The 16,637-nt window shown below is 39.7% G+C and overlaps 1 protein-coding gene across 1 annotated transcript in view; it reads left to right on the top strand.

Annotated features, from left to right (window-relative positions):
* Positions 1-16,637, top strand: part of FGD6 (FYVE, RhoGEF and PH domain containing 6) — a 136,953-nt gene that overhangs the window by 60,371 nt on the left and 59,945 nt on the right. The window contains exons 4-6 of the mRNA XM_019039355.4: positions 4,425-4,492; positions 4,578-4,608; positions 15,399-15,550. Of these exons, the coding sequence (XP_018894900.3) occupies positions 4,425-4,492; positions 4,578-4,608; positions 15,399-15,550 (251 nt within the window). The remainder of the gene's footprint in view (positions 1-4,424; positions 4,493-4,577; positions 4,609-15,398; positions 15,551-16,637) is intronic.

Raw genomic sequence — 16,637 nt, 5'->3', positions numbered from 1 at the left:
TCTGCCACCATGCCAGGGTAATTTGGTACTCTTAGTAGAGACGGGGTTTCACCATGTTGGCCAAGCTGGTCTCTATCTCCTGACCTCAGGTGATCCACCCACCTCAGCCTCCCAAAGTGCTGGGATTACAGGCGTCAGCCACCGCACCCAGCCCAGTATTTATATTCTTATGGAAGGGTCAGGATTTCTTGGTATTGCATATAAATTATTCTGTAGTAAAGTAAGAAAACATGAAGGGACAAATATACACAAACTGTAAGATTAGTGGCTACTTCTGTCAGAGGAAGAAGAGAACTTTAATATCATAATTTAACAATTTGTTTCACAGAAAGATTTAAAACAAGTATTTCAGAATGTTTGGATTTGTTAAATCTTGGTGAGAGAGTGAATGCGTGGGTATTAGGTTTAGCAGTAATTATTTGTAAGGATATGCTGAGGTTACTGGCAGATATTGAAGAGAGATTCAAGGTGTAATAAAATTATTTGTAGGTTAAATATTGGGAAATCTGGGTTCTTTTTCCAACTGTGCTAATAGTTATTGGGGGAAATTCAGCCAGATATTGGGCGGAATTCACCCCCGATATTTCACGTAGGTTGTTTTCATTTTCCCTAAATGTTGGCTGGTCTGAGAAATAAAGGGATAGAGTACAAAAGTGGGAAATTTTAAAGCTGAGTGTCCGGGGGAGACATCACATGTCAGCAGGTTCTGTGATGCCCCCTAAGCCGTAAAACCAGCAAGTTTTTATTAGTGATTTCTACAGGGGTGGGAGTGTACAAATAGGGTGTGGGTCACAGAGATCACATGCTTCACAAGGTAATAGAATATCACAAGGCAAATGGAGGCAGGGCGAGATCACAGGACCACAGGACGGGGCGAAATTAAAATTGCTAATGAAGTTTCGGGCACACATTGTCATTGATAACATCTTATCAGGAGACAGGGTTTGAGAGCAGACAACCAGTCTGACCAAAAATTTTTTAGGCGGGAATTTCCTTGTCCTAATAAGCCTGGGAGCACTATGGGAGACTGGGGTTTATTTCATCCCTACAGCTCGACCATAAAAGACTGCCGGCCCCGAAGCAGCCATTTCAGAGGCCCACCCTCAGGGATGCATTCTCTTTCTCAGGGATGTTCCTTGCTGAGAAAAAGAATTCAGCAATATTTCTCCCATTTGCTTTTGAAAGAATAGAAATATGGCTCTGTTCCTCCCGGCTCACTGGCAGTCAGAGTTTAAAGTTATCTCTCTTGTGCCCTGAACATTGCTGTTATCTTGTTCTTTTTTCAAGGTGCCCAGATTTTATATTGTTCAAACACACATGCTCTACAAACAATTTGTGCAGTTAACACAATCAACACAGGGTCCTGAGGCAACATACATCCCCCTCAGCTTACGAAGATGACGGGATTAAGAGATTAAAGTAAAGACAGGCATAGGAAATCACAAGGGTATTGATTGGGGAAGTGATAAGTGTCCATGAAATCTTCACAATTTATGTTCAGAGATTGCAGTAAAGACAGGCATAAGAAATTACAAAAGTATTAATTTTGGGGAACTAATAAATGTCCGTGAAATCTTAACAATTTATGTTCTTCTGCCATGGCTTCAGCCAGTCCCTCCGTTTGGGGTTCCTGACTTCCCACAACAAATAGTCAACTTTGAGTCTTGGCAAATCTCTGTTTTAAGTGGGTGTTCTTTGGGACTGTGCTCTTGGTCCAACTCTCACTTTATGTAGTCCCTGTGTTTGACTTCATTCACTCTAATGACTGACTACTATTTATGATTCTAATGGTTCTCAATATAATAAAAAGAATGAATGCAAAAATAAAACTTTCCCCTATAGTTCTCTGACTTCTTGTGAGCATAGAAGTGATTGCAGGTTTTTTTTGTTTTTTGTTTTGTTTTGTTTTGTTTTGAGACAGAGTTTCACTTTTCTTGCCCAGGCTAGAGTGCAGTGGCACCATCTCGGCTCGCTGCAACCTCCACCTCCCAGGTTCAAGCGATTCTCCTGCCTCAGCCTCCCGAGTAGCTGGGACTACAGGCATGCGCCACCACGCCCAGCTAATTTTTTGTATTTTTAGTAGAGATGGGGTTTCCCCTTGTTAGTCAGGCTGGTCTCGAACTCCTGACCTCAGGTGACCCACCTGCCTTGGCCTACCAAAGTGCTGGAATTACAGGTGTGAGCCAGTGCGCCCGGCCTGATTACAGTTTTTAAAAATCTAAATTTTAACATACTATAAAACCTTGAGGAATCCTCTCCCCATTTATTCACTTGAACATCACCCATGCTTTAATAAAGTAACAAATAAAAGGGTTTCAGTGTATGTATGGAACATATATAGTCATATATTTTTTTAATTTATTAAAATGTAATTTTCAGAAGGGTTTCATTGTTAAACCTGCATCTATTTTTTTACCTTGGTTATCACACTGAAATTCTGGAAGCAGTCGAAAAAAGTTTTTTCCCTCAGTGTTGTATGTGGAAACTTAGAAAAAAGAAAAAAAATTTTCCCAAATGAAGAACTAACATAGTCATGTGATCCATCACAGTGAGTCTCAGGGAAACAGATCTGCTAGATCCATGATTCCAATGTTAAAAAGAAGACTACTTTAGAGAGAAGTTGCTACCATATTTTTTTTTCCTGTGGCATTTCATTAATGAATGACTGCTGGACTGTCATGGTCATTTTTAATGTTTATCATGTCATTGCCTTGTCCAGCTGCACCCTGGTCAGCACAAAATAACCGTGTCCTGGTGTTGCCAGTGCCTACGAGAATGCAAAGAGACCTCTTTCTAAAACCAGGTCTGACGTTTCTTCAAAGAAACATCCAAGCATTTTCGTTTTAATGTCAGCAGTCATCATTTTCACCTTAGGTGTAACATCTAAAATTTATACTTGCTTGTTCCTTATTTACTCTTTTTGGTCTTTACTGTGGAACTGTAGTGTTCTGATCTTGAACTGGAACATAAATGGAGAGAAGCTTCTCTCCTTTTCTCTGATTTCCCTGGAACTAAATCCAACTCTTGATATTTTATTGAAAACAACAACAACAAATTCACCTAAATACTGAGACCTCTTTTTGAGTCATCTTTATTATTATTTTGTTAAAGATGCACATTTTTTTTGTTCCTGCTAGGGCATTTAGTTTTTATACAAAGTAGTCCATGATAAAAGAATTTCATGGCCGGGCACGGTGGCTCACACCTGTAATCCCAACGCTTTGGAAGGCCAATGTGGACAGATCACAAGGTCAGGAGATCGAGACCATCCTGGCTAACATGGTGAAACCCCGTCTCTACTAAAAGTACAAAAAAATTAGCCAGCCGTGATGGCACGCACCTGTAGTCCCAGCTACTCGGGAGGCTGAGGCAGGAGAATCTCTCGAACCCGGGAGGCAGAGGTTGCAGTGAGCTGAGATCACACCACTGCACTCCAGCCTGGGCGGCAGAGCGGGACTCCATCTCTCTCTCTCTCACACACACACACACACACACACACACACACGAATTTCATTTCAGCTCCTTAGCATAAAACTGCCTTGACTCTCTAAGCATATATCTAAAAGGGATTTTAAGGAAATTCGGAGAGCCTGTGACTGTAATTTTGACTTATATTTGTTATAGATTGAAGAAGAGCCATGTTCAGACTATATTTAAGTTGTGAGTTAAAATACCTTTACTTATGGTGAAGTTCTCATGTACATTCCTATTGGATATTAACTAATTATTTTTGTTTGTTTGTTTGTTTTTGTTTTTGAGACAGAGTTTCACCCTTGTTGCCCAGGCTATAGTGCAATGGCGCGATCTCGGCTCACTGCAACCTCTGCCTTCTGAGTTCAAGCAATTCTCCTGCCTCAGACTCCCGAGCAGCTGGGATTACAGGCATGAGCCACCACGCCCAGCTAATTTTGTACTTTTAGCGGAGGCGGGGTTTCCCCATGTTGGTCAGGCTGGTCTTGAACTCCCAACCTCAGGTGATCCACCTGCCTCGGCCTCCCAGAGTGTTGGGATTACAGGCATGAGCCACTGCACCCAGCCAAATTCTTAAATTATTTGTACACACCCAAAGGAGTCTTCTTCTGGTATCTATCTGTAAGGGGCCACTTCCCCTGTAGCCTTTTTAGTTTGTGACTTCCATTTTGAACCACTGATGGTTGCATCCCAGCAAGGTTCTGGAGCTACTCAGGGCAGTTCATCAATCCAGCTAATGACAGTGAAGATTACTGATTGCTCTCAGCTATTCCTGTGACATGGTTTATCCCTCATCCAATTCTCCACGTTTGCCATTTGAAATGTTATATGGTATGAACTGTGTGCTAGGAGGAAACTTACAAGTATCACAGTTAAAATTCATGTCTGACTAGCTCATAGCTGATCTTCATTATTCTTTTATGAGTTCGTGCTAAATGTGCTCTTATCCACAGGATGAAGATAATGGAATGAAAAGTAAAGTTCATCATATTGCCAAGGAGATCATGAGCTCAGAGAAAGTGTAGGTATCTAGTTTACAATTCAGAAGACTGTTTTCCCCCCATTGGCACGTTTAAAACATTTTTTTCATTGTTGTTTTTTTACAGGTTTGTGGATGTGTTAAAACTTTTGCATATTGTAAGTATCTGCTAATATTTTCTTGAAGTCTAAGACTATTCCCTTTTGTACTTTCCCTACCCCTAGAAGTTTTCAGCATTACTAACTTAATGATAGACATTTTCTAAAATGTATGTATTTCATATATGTAGATAACATGATTTCTGAAAGAATCTTAGTAGCTATATGTCCAAAGTCTTCAAACTTTATGTCTTCATAACAGTTTTTAAGGTGATAATATATTTTCTTAGGCATTTGCTGAAGATACTTGCTGTTAGAGTTTTGCATTAGCAATACATGAAGAGCATCATTATCATTGTCCAAAAGTGTTTTTCTCCTACCTAAATAAGCTCCCAGAAACAGACTTGAAATAGGCAATTTTCTTACTATTTTTCCTTTTACCACCTCCATTTAGGAGAGATTAGAAATAGACACTTTTACAACTAAGTTTTAGTTCTATTTTCTGTTTTTTAAATGGTCAACTTTTTTTTTTTTTTTTTGGTTTGAGAGAGCATCTTATTCTGTTGCCCAGGCTAGAGTGCAGTGGTGCGATCTTAGCTCACTGCAGCCTTTCAACCTCCTGGGCTCAGGCAATTCTCCTACCTCAGGCTCCTGAGCAGCTGGGACTACAGGCACTCACCACCATGCCCAGCTAAATTTTGTATTTTTTGTAGAGATGGGGTTTCAACATGTTACCCAGGCTGATCTCAAACTCATGGGCTCAAGTGATCAACCCGCCTTGGCCTCCTAAAGTGCTGGGATTACTGACATGAGCCACTGCAGCCAGCCTATAATTGTCAACTTGAACAGACTTGTTAGGAAAGAATTATGATATGTGTCAGGGTGCATATTCATTTTTCTCATGCACTCCTTTGTCCTTGCAGGTTTTCACAAGTTTCATTATGCATTGACAGTTAAAGTGCTTTTAGTGTTACTTTATTTCAATTATATTTAGGCAAGATATTAAGACTTAAGAAAGGGGTAAAACAAAAGGAAAAGGTAGATGAAAATGAAAAAAGGAGTTGAAGTGACAGTTTACTTATGTGGTGTAATTATTAACATCATAAATTAGGCTTAATTGTGGAGAAATGAAAGGTTCACCAAATATACATCCATTTAAGTCTTGGCAAACAGTATCATTATTTTCAGGTTTTCTTTGAATGGATACATACAAACATGAAAAGTAGGTTACACTTAGGCATGATTCACATTAACTAAATGATTACCTGTGCTCTGTACTTGGTCCAACAGAAACCTAGGGGCCTGGCATGGTGTGGTGGCTCATGACTGTAATCCCAGCACTGTGGGAGGCTGAAGCGGGTAGATCACCTGAGGTCAGGAGTTTGAAACCAGCCTGGCCAACATGGCGAAACCCCATCTCCACTAAAATACAAAAATTAGCCAGGTGTGGTGGCATGCCTGTAGTCCTAGCTACTCAGGAGGCTGAGGCAGGAGAATCACTTGAACCCAGGAGGCAGAGGTTGCAGTGAGCCAAGATGGTACCACTGCACTCCAACATGGGTGACAGATCAAGACTCTGTCTCAAAGCAAAACAAAACAAAACAAAACAAAAATAGGGGCCTGATTCCTATGTGAAAAATCTGTAGCTTTGGAAATTCTTTAAAAATTCTTAACATTGCTAATTTGTTTTGAGAAAATATTTCCCTGTGAATAGTTTCTCACATTGATTTTTGGCTATATTGGTAATATTGATAAGTTCTCTCTTCCTCTCTCTCTCCTTTTTTTTTTAATGACTCAGGGTCTCACTTTGTCACCCAGGCTGGAGTGCAGTGGCATGATTTCCACTCACTGCAAGCTCTACCTCCTGGGCTCAAGCGATCCTCCCATCTCAGCCTCCTGAGTAGCTGGGACCACAGCCATCTGCCACGCCAGGCTAATTTGTTGTATTTTTAGTGGAGATGGGTTTTAGCCATGTTGTCCAGGCTGGTCTCGAACTCCTGAGCAATCTGCCCACCTCAGCCTCCCAAAGTTCTGGAATTACAGGCATGAGCCACTATGCCCAGCCAGTTCTCTTTTGTAATAGATTTTCTTTTTTTAATGATAGGACAAAGCTAGGCATGGGTAGCACACACTTATAATCCCACCTACTCAGGAGGCTGAGCCAGAAGTATCCCTTGAGCCTAGGAGTTCAAAACTGCAGTGAGCTGATTGCATCACTGCACTCTAGCATGGATGACACAGCAAACCCTTTTTCCAAAAAAAAAAGGACAATATTTTGTCACCCTAACAAATTTGTTGAGTGGCAAGCTTACTGTCATTTCATATAAATTATAATATGTTTAATAAATAAGTGGCTTTTCAAAATGAGTTTCTTGTATATTTGCTGCTCTGCCCTGAGCATCCCCACCACACCGTAGACATCTGATATAATTAAGTACAAGTTAATAGGAAGGTTTTTGGTTGTCTTATTTGCTCTCTGATGGGAGCTAGCCTTAGTAAATATCTCTATAAAAATATTATGTAAACGTACAAATAGTCTGCATTTAAAAAAATATTTGGGCCGCGTACGGTGGCTCATGCCTGTAATCCCAGCACCTTGGGAGGCCAGGGCGGGTGGATCACACGAGGTCAGGAGTTCGAGACAGCCTGACCAACATGGAGAAACCCCATCTCTACTAAAAATACAAAAATTAGCCGGGCGTGGTGGCACATGTCTGTAATCCCAGCTACTCTGGAGGCTGAGGCAGGAGAATCTCTTGAACCCAGGAGGCAGAGGTTGCGGTGAGTCGAGATTGTGCCATTGCACTCCAGCCTGGGCAACAAGAGCGAAACTCCCTCTCAAAAAAAAAAGTGTGTGTGTGTGTGTGTGTGTGTGTATGTGTATAATATATAGTATATATAGTATACTATATAATATATAGTATGATATATAGTATATATAATATACTATGTATTGTATATATAATTGTATAGTGTATGTAATATGTAGTATAGCAATCTATTATATATTATACATATTATATATAGTATATGTACTATATATTATATATGATTACTATTATATAGTATTATATATCATATAATATACTATATATACTATATATAATACTATATGTATAGTCACTTATTTATCAAACATTATAATTTATATGAAATGACAATAAGCTTGACACTCAACAAATTTGTTAGGGTGACAAAATATTGTCCCTTTTTTTTTTTTTTTGAAATAAGGGTTTGCTGTGTCATCCATGCTAGAGTGCAGTGGTGCAATCAGCTCACTGCAGTTTTGAACTCCTAGGCTCAAGGGATTCTTATATATATTATACTATATATAATACTATATAAAACTATATATAATATACTATATGTTATGTATAATATATGTGATATATAATATACTATGTGATATATAATATACTATGTATTATATATAATATATGCTATATATTATATAATATATGCTATATATGCTATATATAAAATATGTGCTATATATAATATAATATATGCTATATATTATATAATATATAATATAATATATGCTATATATTATATAATATAATATATGCTATATAATATATAATATAATATATGCTATATATTATATAATATATAATATAATATATGCTATATATTATATAATATATAATATAATATATGCTATATATTATATAATATATAATATAATATATGCTATATATTATATAATATATAATATAATATATGCTATATATTATATAATATATAATATAATATATGCTATATATTATATAACAATATATAATATATAATTATAACATAATATATAATATAATATATGCTATATATTATATAATATATGCTATATATTATATAATATATGCTATATGTTATATAATATATATGCTATATGTTATATAATATATATATATTTGGAAGGGATTTTTTTAGACAAAGATGGACTGGCTATATAGTGTTAGTAATGAAGCATCTTTGCTTCACTAGTTTCTTTAGATGGAGACGTACATTTCCTTGAAAATTTGAGAGACTCAATAAAATCCATAGAGCCAGAGGCAAGGCTACCCTAGGCGTCCAGATGTCTGTTACTAAATAGATTTTTTTTTTTTTTTTGCATTGTAAAAGGAATAGAAGGCTTTCTCAGTTCTCATTTTTTTTTCCATGTTAAAATCACTTCATGCTGTTTTACTGAATACACCCTGACTTTTGAGTCTTGTGACCATTTTCAGCATTTTTTCTTTAGTTGTAAAGAATCTTTCTCTAGCTTCTGTTGACATGGCTACCAAACCTTTACTCTGGAGCAGCTTCTTTCACGTGAGAACTGTTCTTCACTGAATGAAGCTCATTGTTCAGAGTACCTTTGTTTTGCTGCTGAGGTGTTTTCCCTACCTTGGTTTGGTATTTCCTTCTCTTTAGATGCCTCTGTTTCACAGCTGTCTTTCCAAGCCTTCAGGGACTTGTGGAGAGAGGGAGGGAAGGTGACTTGTGGATCTTAAATGATGTTCATCTGATCATTTAACCTAACCGAATCCCATTTAGTTAAATAAATGGTGTTCTATTAAGTGCTCTCTATGTTCCTTGCAGCATGCTATGTTACGTCAATTATCTGTTTTAATCCTCGTAACAACCCTATCAAATAGATGTTATTCCTATTTTTTTCAATGAAGAAAGTAAGCTAACTGTCAAAAATAACCCACTACTTAATAGGAAAACCAGACTTTCAAGTCTGGTCTGTCTGAGCCCTTGTACTTAGTTGTTCTTTAGCAATTGATTGAAAATTATTACTTGAAATCTCTACCATGCTGTATAGGATGTAGTGTAGCTTTGGATATATTAGCTTGCTTTCAGAATTCTTTTAGTTGCCCTGGAAACCAGAGAAACTTATTTTTCATCTTCTAAAGATGACAATGAAGCTAGATCTTGGTCACTTAGAGTTATTATGATGATTACTTGTTAGTGTTATTAAAGGAGATTGGAAACTAGACATAAAAGATTGCTTTCAGTTATGTTTTCTACAGTTTTGCATTGATGATTATGCACCACTGATGATTATATACCGTATCACTGGGTCTACATATAGAGAGGGAAGAATAATTTCATTGGGAAAATATTTTTATTTTAAAAACAAAGTCAAATGGTTAATGTGGGGACTTTCCCACCTCTACTTTTACTCCATAGTTTCACACTCATTTCTGCATATTTATCATAGCACTTTGACCTCCACAGCTGCTTTGCTTTTGCTTAAAGTGAAGTGATTCCTGGTGTCCTTCATGAGGACAGGGAACCTTGTAGGGCTCCATGTCTGTCCATATGTTCATTTGGTCTTTGTAATTCACTGTGTCATGATAGTAGTTCAGTAATGCCCTGAGGTCAGGCAGCTGGGTCAGGACAGCTGGTAATTAAGTCACATACCCCTCATTGGTGCTGGAGATATAAAGCCTGACCCCATGAACAAGGCCATCTGTTTTGTGCTTCATTGCCTCAGATGCTCATACTTGATTTTATTTGCATTGATTTTTTGCTTAGGTCTTCCCTCAGTGATTCGAGCTGGCAAAGCTGGTATGTTAATATCTCAAAAGAATTAAAGATCAACTTAAAGTTAATCTGATTCTGATTTGTAGGTTTTGGGGAATTAGTAAGAATAATATTATCATATGCTTCATAATTCGGAGGCCCATTTCTAGCTCTACAAATTCCACATTAAACAAGCATTTGGTTATTATGACCAGAAACTACAGTGTAGGTGGTTCAATTTTGCATGCAGAATCTTTGGTAGGTTTTGTTGTAAGGATGAAGTCTAGGTACTTGATGCTAACAAACTCTATAGCTAACTAACATTTTCACACTCTTAACTCCTCCCCCCGCTATTTTAATATTTTATTTACCCAGCTTTTCCAGTGTGAAAAATTAAACTCTGGATCTAACTTTTGAAGAGCTAATCCTGCTGTCTTGCATCCTCACCGATTTTGTCAAGGAGGTGTTAGTGAATTTAGATTCTTCTGCCTCAAAATAGCTTTGCCTCTGGCTTTTGTCATCACACTTTCCCAAATTATCCTGGTTGTTAACATTTAGAAAAATAACCAGACATATGTTGTAATAATCCTTTTATAAAAAAAAGATGTCACCTCCTCCCAGTGGCACCAGTTTTGGCAATGGCTGAGGTTCATGAAGAGCTGAGAAGTTAAAGATTCTGCGTGTGGTTCCTGTGTGAATTAGTTACATCTGGCATTGGGGCTGTAGCACACAGCTGTCAGGAAATGGTGGCCCAAGAGGTGAGGGAATGAGACTGGGGCCAGAACTGCTGCATGTGGTTATGGAGGCCAAAATTGGGAGTGGAGCCCAATTATTCAATGACACTTGTTGAAGCAAAAGCACAGTATGGCAGGCTTTATTCAGGACTATCACAATGGCATAGGGGGCCTGGCGCAGTGGCTCATGCCTATAATCCCAGCACTTTGGGAGGCCAAGGTGGGTGGTTCACTTGAGGTCAGGAGTTCAAGACCAGTCTGGCCAACCTGGTGAAACCCCATATCTACTAAAAATACAAAAATTAGCTGGGCGTGGTGGCATATGCCTGTAATCTCAGCTACTCGAGAGGCTGAGGCAGTAGAATCGCTTGAACCCAAGAGGCAGAGGTTGCAGTGAGCCGAGATCGTACCACACTCCAGCCTGGACGACAGAGCAAAACTCCATCTCAAAAACAAAAAACAACAGACATAGGGACCACTGCAATGGGATTTTGCAGTAGTGGAGAGAGATTAGGCTCAACTCCAAATATATTACGGGCAAGTGGGAATTTATAGCCAAGGAGGAGCAAAGTGGGCGTTAGTGGATGGAAAATTACTAACAAGAAACTTCAGGAGCAGGGGAGATTCTGGCTAAACCAACTTAAGAGGATTCTTCCTGAAGACGGACCAGCCAGGGTGATCATACGTCACCTGGGCAATGGTAGAGGATGAAGAACCCGAACAATATCAAGGGTGGGAGGTTCTTGCTAAAACTGGATTTTACAAGAAAGTGCACAGATGGGCCTAAGAAAAGATTCAGGAACCTGACCAGTACAGAATCTTTGCCGAATGCTTACTTAGAATATGTAATTCTCTGGTTGGACACAATGGCTCACGCCTGTAATCCCAACACTTTGGGAAGCTGAGACAGGAAGATCACTTGAGGCCAGGAGTTCAAAACCAGTCTGGCCAACATGGTGAAACCCCATCTCTACTAAAAATACAAAAAGCTAGCCAAATGTGGTGGCACACACCTATAATCCCAGCTACTCAGGAGATGAGGCAAGAGAATGGCTTGAACCTGGGAGTCGGAGGTTGCAGTGAGCTGAGATCGCACCACTGCACTCCATCCTGGACGACAGAGCGAGACTCTGTCTCAAAAAAAAAAAAAAAAAAGGCCGGGTGTGGTGGCTCACACCTGTAATCCCAGCACTTTCAGAGGCTGAGGCAGGTAGATCACCTGAGGTCAGGAGTTCGAGACCAGCTGGCCAACATGGTGAAATCCCTGTATCTACTAAAAATACAAAAATTAGCCGGGCGTGGTGGCAAGTGCCTGTAATCCCAGCTACTTGGGAGGCTGAGGCAGGAGAAATCACTTGAACTCGGGAGGTGGAGGTTGCAGTGAGCTGAGATTGCACCACTGCACTCCAGCCTGGGCAACAAGAGTGAAACTCTTTCTCAAAAAAAAAAGTAAGCTGGGCGCTGTGGCTCATGCCTATAATCCCAGCACTTTGGGAGGCCGAGGCAGGCGAATCACCTGAGGTTGGGAGTTCGAGCCCAGCCTGACCAACATGGAGAAACCCTGTCTCTACTAAAAATACAAAATTAGCCAGGTGTGGTGGCACATGCCTGTAATCCCAGCTACTCAGGAGGCTGAGGCAGGAGAATTGCTTGAACCCGGGAAGCGGAGGTTGTGGTGAGCTGAGATCGTGCCATTGCACTCCAGCCTGGGCAACCAGAGTGAAACTCTGTCTCAAAAAAAAAAAAAGTAACTCTGTGGGTTTCATGGATATATACTCTCAAAATTCTTATAGCCTTTATTAAGTGTACTTCTGCTATTTTAATTATTAAATTTCTATTTTATTCTGACATACTGCTTTTACTTTAAAAGAAAACATTGTGGGCCATCAGTCCATTCCGAGCTGCCTGAAAACATCCAGTAGTACTGGGAAAAGCAGAGTTTTGCCTGGTGTGTGAAAAGGGCCTCCATTTAGAGGCAGCCATCTCACTGGTCAGTTCAGTTTGTATTTGGCTGGTCTCTATTAAATGCGTCTTAAATAAACAAGTTCCCTTTTTGGCAATGGTGGCAGACATATGGAATGCAGGGTCTGGCAAAAGCTGTGTCAAACCGGGTCCTTAAGTTACTTAGCAGCTAACATCACTGTCACTGTCATGGCAGAGGAAATACCTTCCAACTGGGAAACAAAAGTTATCCTGCTGCCAGGAGACAAATATAGCCATCACTTACTCCACCAGAAGAAAGGGTGGCGCTTATTGCTTTGCTGAGCAAGGAACTCTTGCATCTAGATTATATTAATCACTAAACTGGTCAAAACAAAAGCAAAAAAGATAACCATAGAGGATGTTTAACTATTCTGCTTTGAATACATTATTCATGATGTGTAAATGTATTCTATAGCCCTGCATGATAGCAGCCTAATGATTTTCAAAAGTGTTAAGTGGCTCTATTTTCTCTTAGTAAATGTGAGTGCTGATTGAAGCAAGCTGTTGGGAGGTGAAATTTGGCTGATATCCGTTTGGTTTCTGGAGATGTTCTGAGTGGTTTTCCGGATTAGAGCTTATAATACTATGAGAATTAAATGCTCTTATTTTATATGATACTAATTAGGTATACAAGTTAGTCCTTTAGTTACTGGTGTGAGTAGTTGGCTCCTTTGGGCTAATGTGACTGTGGGATCAATAAACTTAGTCCCAGGTACTGAGTCCTAAGTGAAAGGTTTTTTAGCATTGATTAAGCATAAGAGGACTGGACTTTTTCAAAATAGCCATCCTTTAGAAAAAGAATCCTTTCATATACTTTAAGTTATCCGTGAGGTTTTTGGTTGTCCAGAGTTAAAAAAAAAAAAAAAAAAAAAAGAAAAAAAAAACCTCATGGTTAATATATGTATGTTAGGGGCAGGTGTTGAAAGGATCAGTGGAAGGAACAGTATCTTTTTTGGTTGATTTCATTTGCCCGGTAAATCCCTGAAGGGAAAGCAGTTGGAAATAAAGGTAAGGGAAGATAAGGCCTATTAGTGATTTACCCAAACTTTGCTTTCAGATTTTAATTAAAACTGCTGTTTCTAAAAAGGAAAAAATCTTTGTTTTTGAATCCTCAGGACTGTGGAACAGATTTCACTCTGTTTTACTTATATCTTGAGGCCCACCCTTAGGGGACAATGAAATCTAGGCAAATACTTATCTCCTACCCCACCCTTTCCAAGTCCTCTGGAGTAATAGGGTGCGGTGATATTGACCTATATTAAAACATGGTACAGATAGTCTAGAGAACAGTAAATGAAAAATAATAGGTGAAGAGAAAGATTCTTATTTGTGAAAAGTGTAAACCCTGGTGAATTTATTGAGAGGTTGACAAGAGGGAGGGGAGAATTTCAGGTCCAGAGTTAAAATGTTCCATTCTGTGTGCCAACTGCATTGCAAAAAAAGTTTTATGTGCAATATCTAATTAAAGTCTCATAACTAGTATTATACTCATTTAGCAGATGAGGGAAATCAGGCTGGCCCAAGGAAACACAGTAAATAAGGAGCAAGGGCTTGGATCCAGGATTCTGATTATCAAGCATGTGCCTGCCAGGCACGGTGGCTCATGCCTATAATCACAGCACTTTGGGAGGCCCTAGTGGGAGGATTGCTTGAGCTCAGGAGTTCAGGACCAGCCTGGGCAACAAGGTGAAACCTTGTCTCTACAAAAAATAGAAAAATGGGCTGGGTGCAGTGGGTCACACTTGTAATCCCAGCACTTTGGGAGGCTGAGGCGGGCGAATCAGAAGGTCAGGAATTCGAGACCAGCCTGGCCAACGTGGTGAAACGCTGTCTCTACTAAAAACATACAAAAAATCAGCTGGGTGTGGTGGTGGGCACCTGTAATCCCAGCTACTCGGGAGGTTGAGGCAGGAGAATAGCTTGAACCCGGGAGGCGGAGGTTGCAGTGAGCCAAGATCGCGCCACTGTACTCTAGCGTGGGTGACAGTGCGAGACTCCATCTCAAAAAAAAAAAATACAAAAATGAGCCTGGCATGGTGGCATGCGCCTGTAGTCCCAGCTACTCGGGAAGTTGCCATGAGCTGAGATTGGGCCACTGCGCTCCATCCTGGACGACAGAGGGAAACCCACAACACGTGCCTCTCTCCACATGCCTCACCTAGGATGCTCCAGTTGTTGGGAAATGATGACTGAAAGTGGACAGTGGGACTCTTAAATCCAGAATAAAATTATCTAAGATCTCCTGGGAACTTTTAAAGTAAATGGATTGTGTTTATATTGATGGTATTGGAATAATTCTAAAGACTATTTAGAATTGCATTACAATTTCCAGACACTCGCTTAGTATAATTGCTAAGTTTAGAGATCAAACTAAAAGGTTTAAGATAAATATCATATAGTATGTTTGAAAATCAAATAATTGTCTCAGCCACTATTTTTTATTTTTAATTTCCTATCTAGGTGAGTGGGGTAGGAGGAAGGGGGTACTTTAGATTTGTAATTCTGCATGAGAAATACAGCTGTGCAATCTGTATCATTTTAGGGAGGAGGGGGACTGAGGATAAAAGCTTGTTATCAAGTTACATGTGTGTGTATTGTTTTTCCTGCTCTGGACTGTAATAGGATTTCCGGGATGCAGTAGCTCATGCTTCCAGGCAACTTGGGAAACCAGTGATTGAGGACCGGATTCTAAATCAGATCCTATACTACTTGCCTCAGCTGTATGAGCTCAACCGGGATCTCTTGAAGGAACTGGAGGAAAGAATGTTGCACTGGTAAAAATGGACTGTTTTCAGATTTTCCTAGTGTTTCCAATTTTAGATGAAGCCATAAGGGCCCCACATGTGACAGAGATATATTTTCATTACATTGAGTTGTTTGAATATATTGTCTTTGCAGTTATCCATAGATTGATTTTGTTTTGTTTGTTTTTTGTTTTTGAGATAGATTCTCATTCTGTCGCCCAGGCTGGTGTGCAGTGGCACAATCTTGGCTCACTGCAACCTCTGCCTCCTGGGTTCCAGCGTTTCTTCTGCCTCAGCCTCCCGAGTAGCTGGGATTATAGGCGCGTGCCACCACGCCTTTCTAATTTTTTGTATTTTTAGTAGAGATGAGGTTTCACCGTGTTGGCCAGGCTGGTCTCGAACTCCTGACCTCAGGTGATCTGCCTGCCTCGGCCTCCTAAAGTGCTGGGATTACAGGTGTGAGCCACCATGCCTGACCAGATTGATTATTTTCAATGGCCCAGAATTCACAACCTTGGCACACCAAGCTCAATACTATTATTTTAAACAAATCTTTCATAATCCTGTCTCAGAAGCAAGATGCAGCTGATTTAAATTTCTATAGGTGAACTTGGGCAATCAAGATTTTTGAGATTCAGTGTAGATAGATGCTATATGCTATATTCACATTAGAATAGTTTCTAAATGTTTTATTTACCTTCTGGAGCTGCAGGTCATGAAACTCCCTTTCCAGTTTTGAAAAAGAGGCTGTTCACTGAAATAATAGGATGGTTGTTTTGGAAAAGCAATTTTTTTTTCTTTTGAGATGGAGTTTCACTCTTGTTGCCCAGGCTGGAGTGCAATGGCACGATCGCAGCTCACTGCAACCTCTGCCTCCCAGGTTCAAGTGATTCTTCTGTCTCAGCCTCCTGCGTAGCTGGGATTACAGGCGCATGGCACCATGCCTGGCTAATTTTTGTATTTTTAGTAGAGGCGGGGTTTCATCATATTGGTCAGGCTGGTCTCTAACTCCTGACCTCAGGTGATCCGCCTTGGCCTCCCAAAGAAAGGCAAATTTATATATGTATGACATGCTTGTAGAAGCTGTAGATTTAAGAATAGGAAAAGAATACCAAAA

The sequence above is a fragment of the Gorilla gorilla genome, chromosome 10 (genome assembly GCF_029281585.2).
Source record: "Gorilla gorilla gorilla isolate KB3781 chromosome 10, NHGRI_mGorGor1-v2.1_pri, whole genome shotgun sequence".
NCBI lineage: Eukaryota > Metazoa > Chordata > Mammalia > Primates > Hominidae > Gorilla > Gorilla gorilla.
Note: the sequence above shows the minus strand (reverse complement) of the source record. Positions and strands in the feature narration are given on the sequence as shown.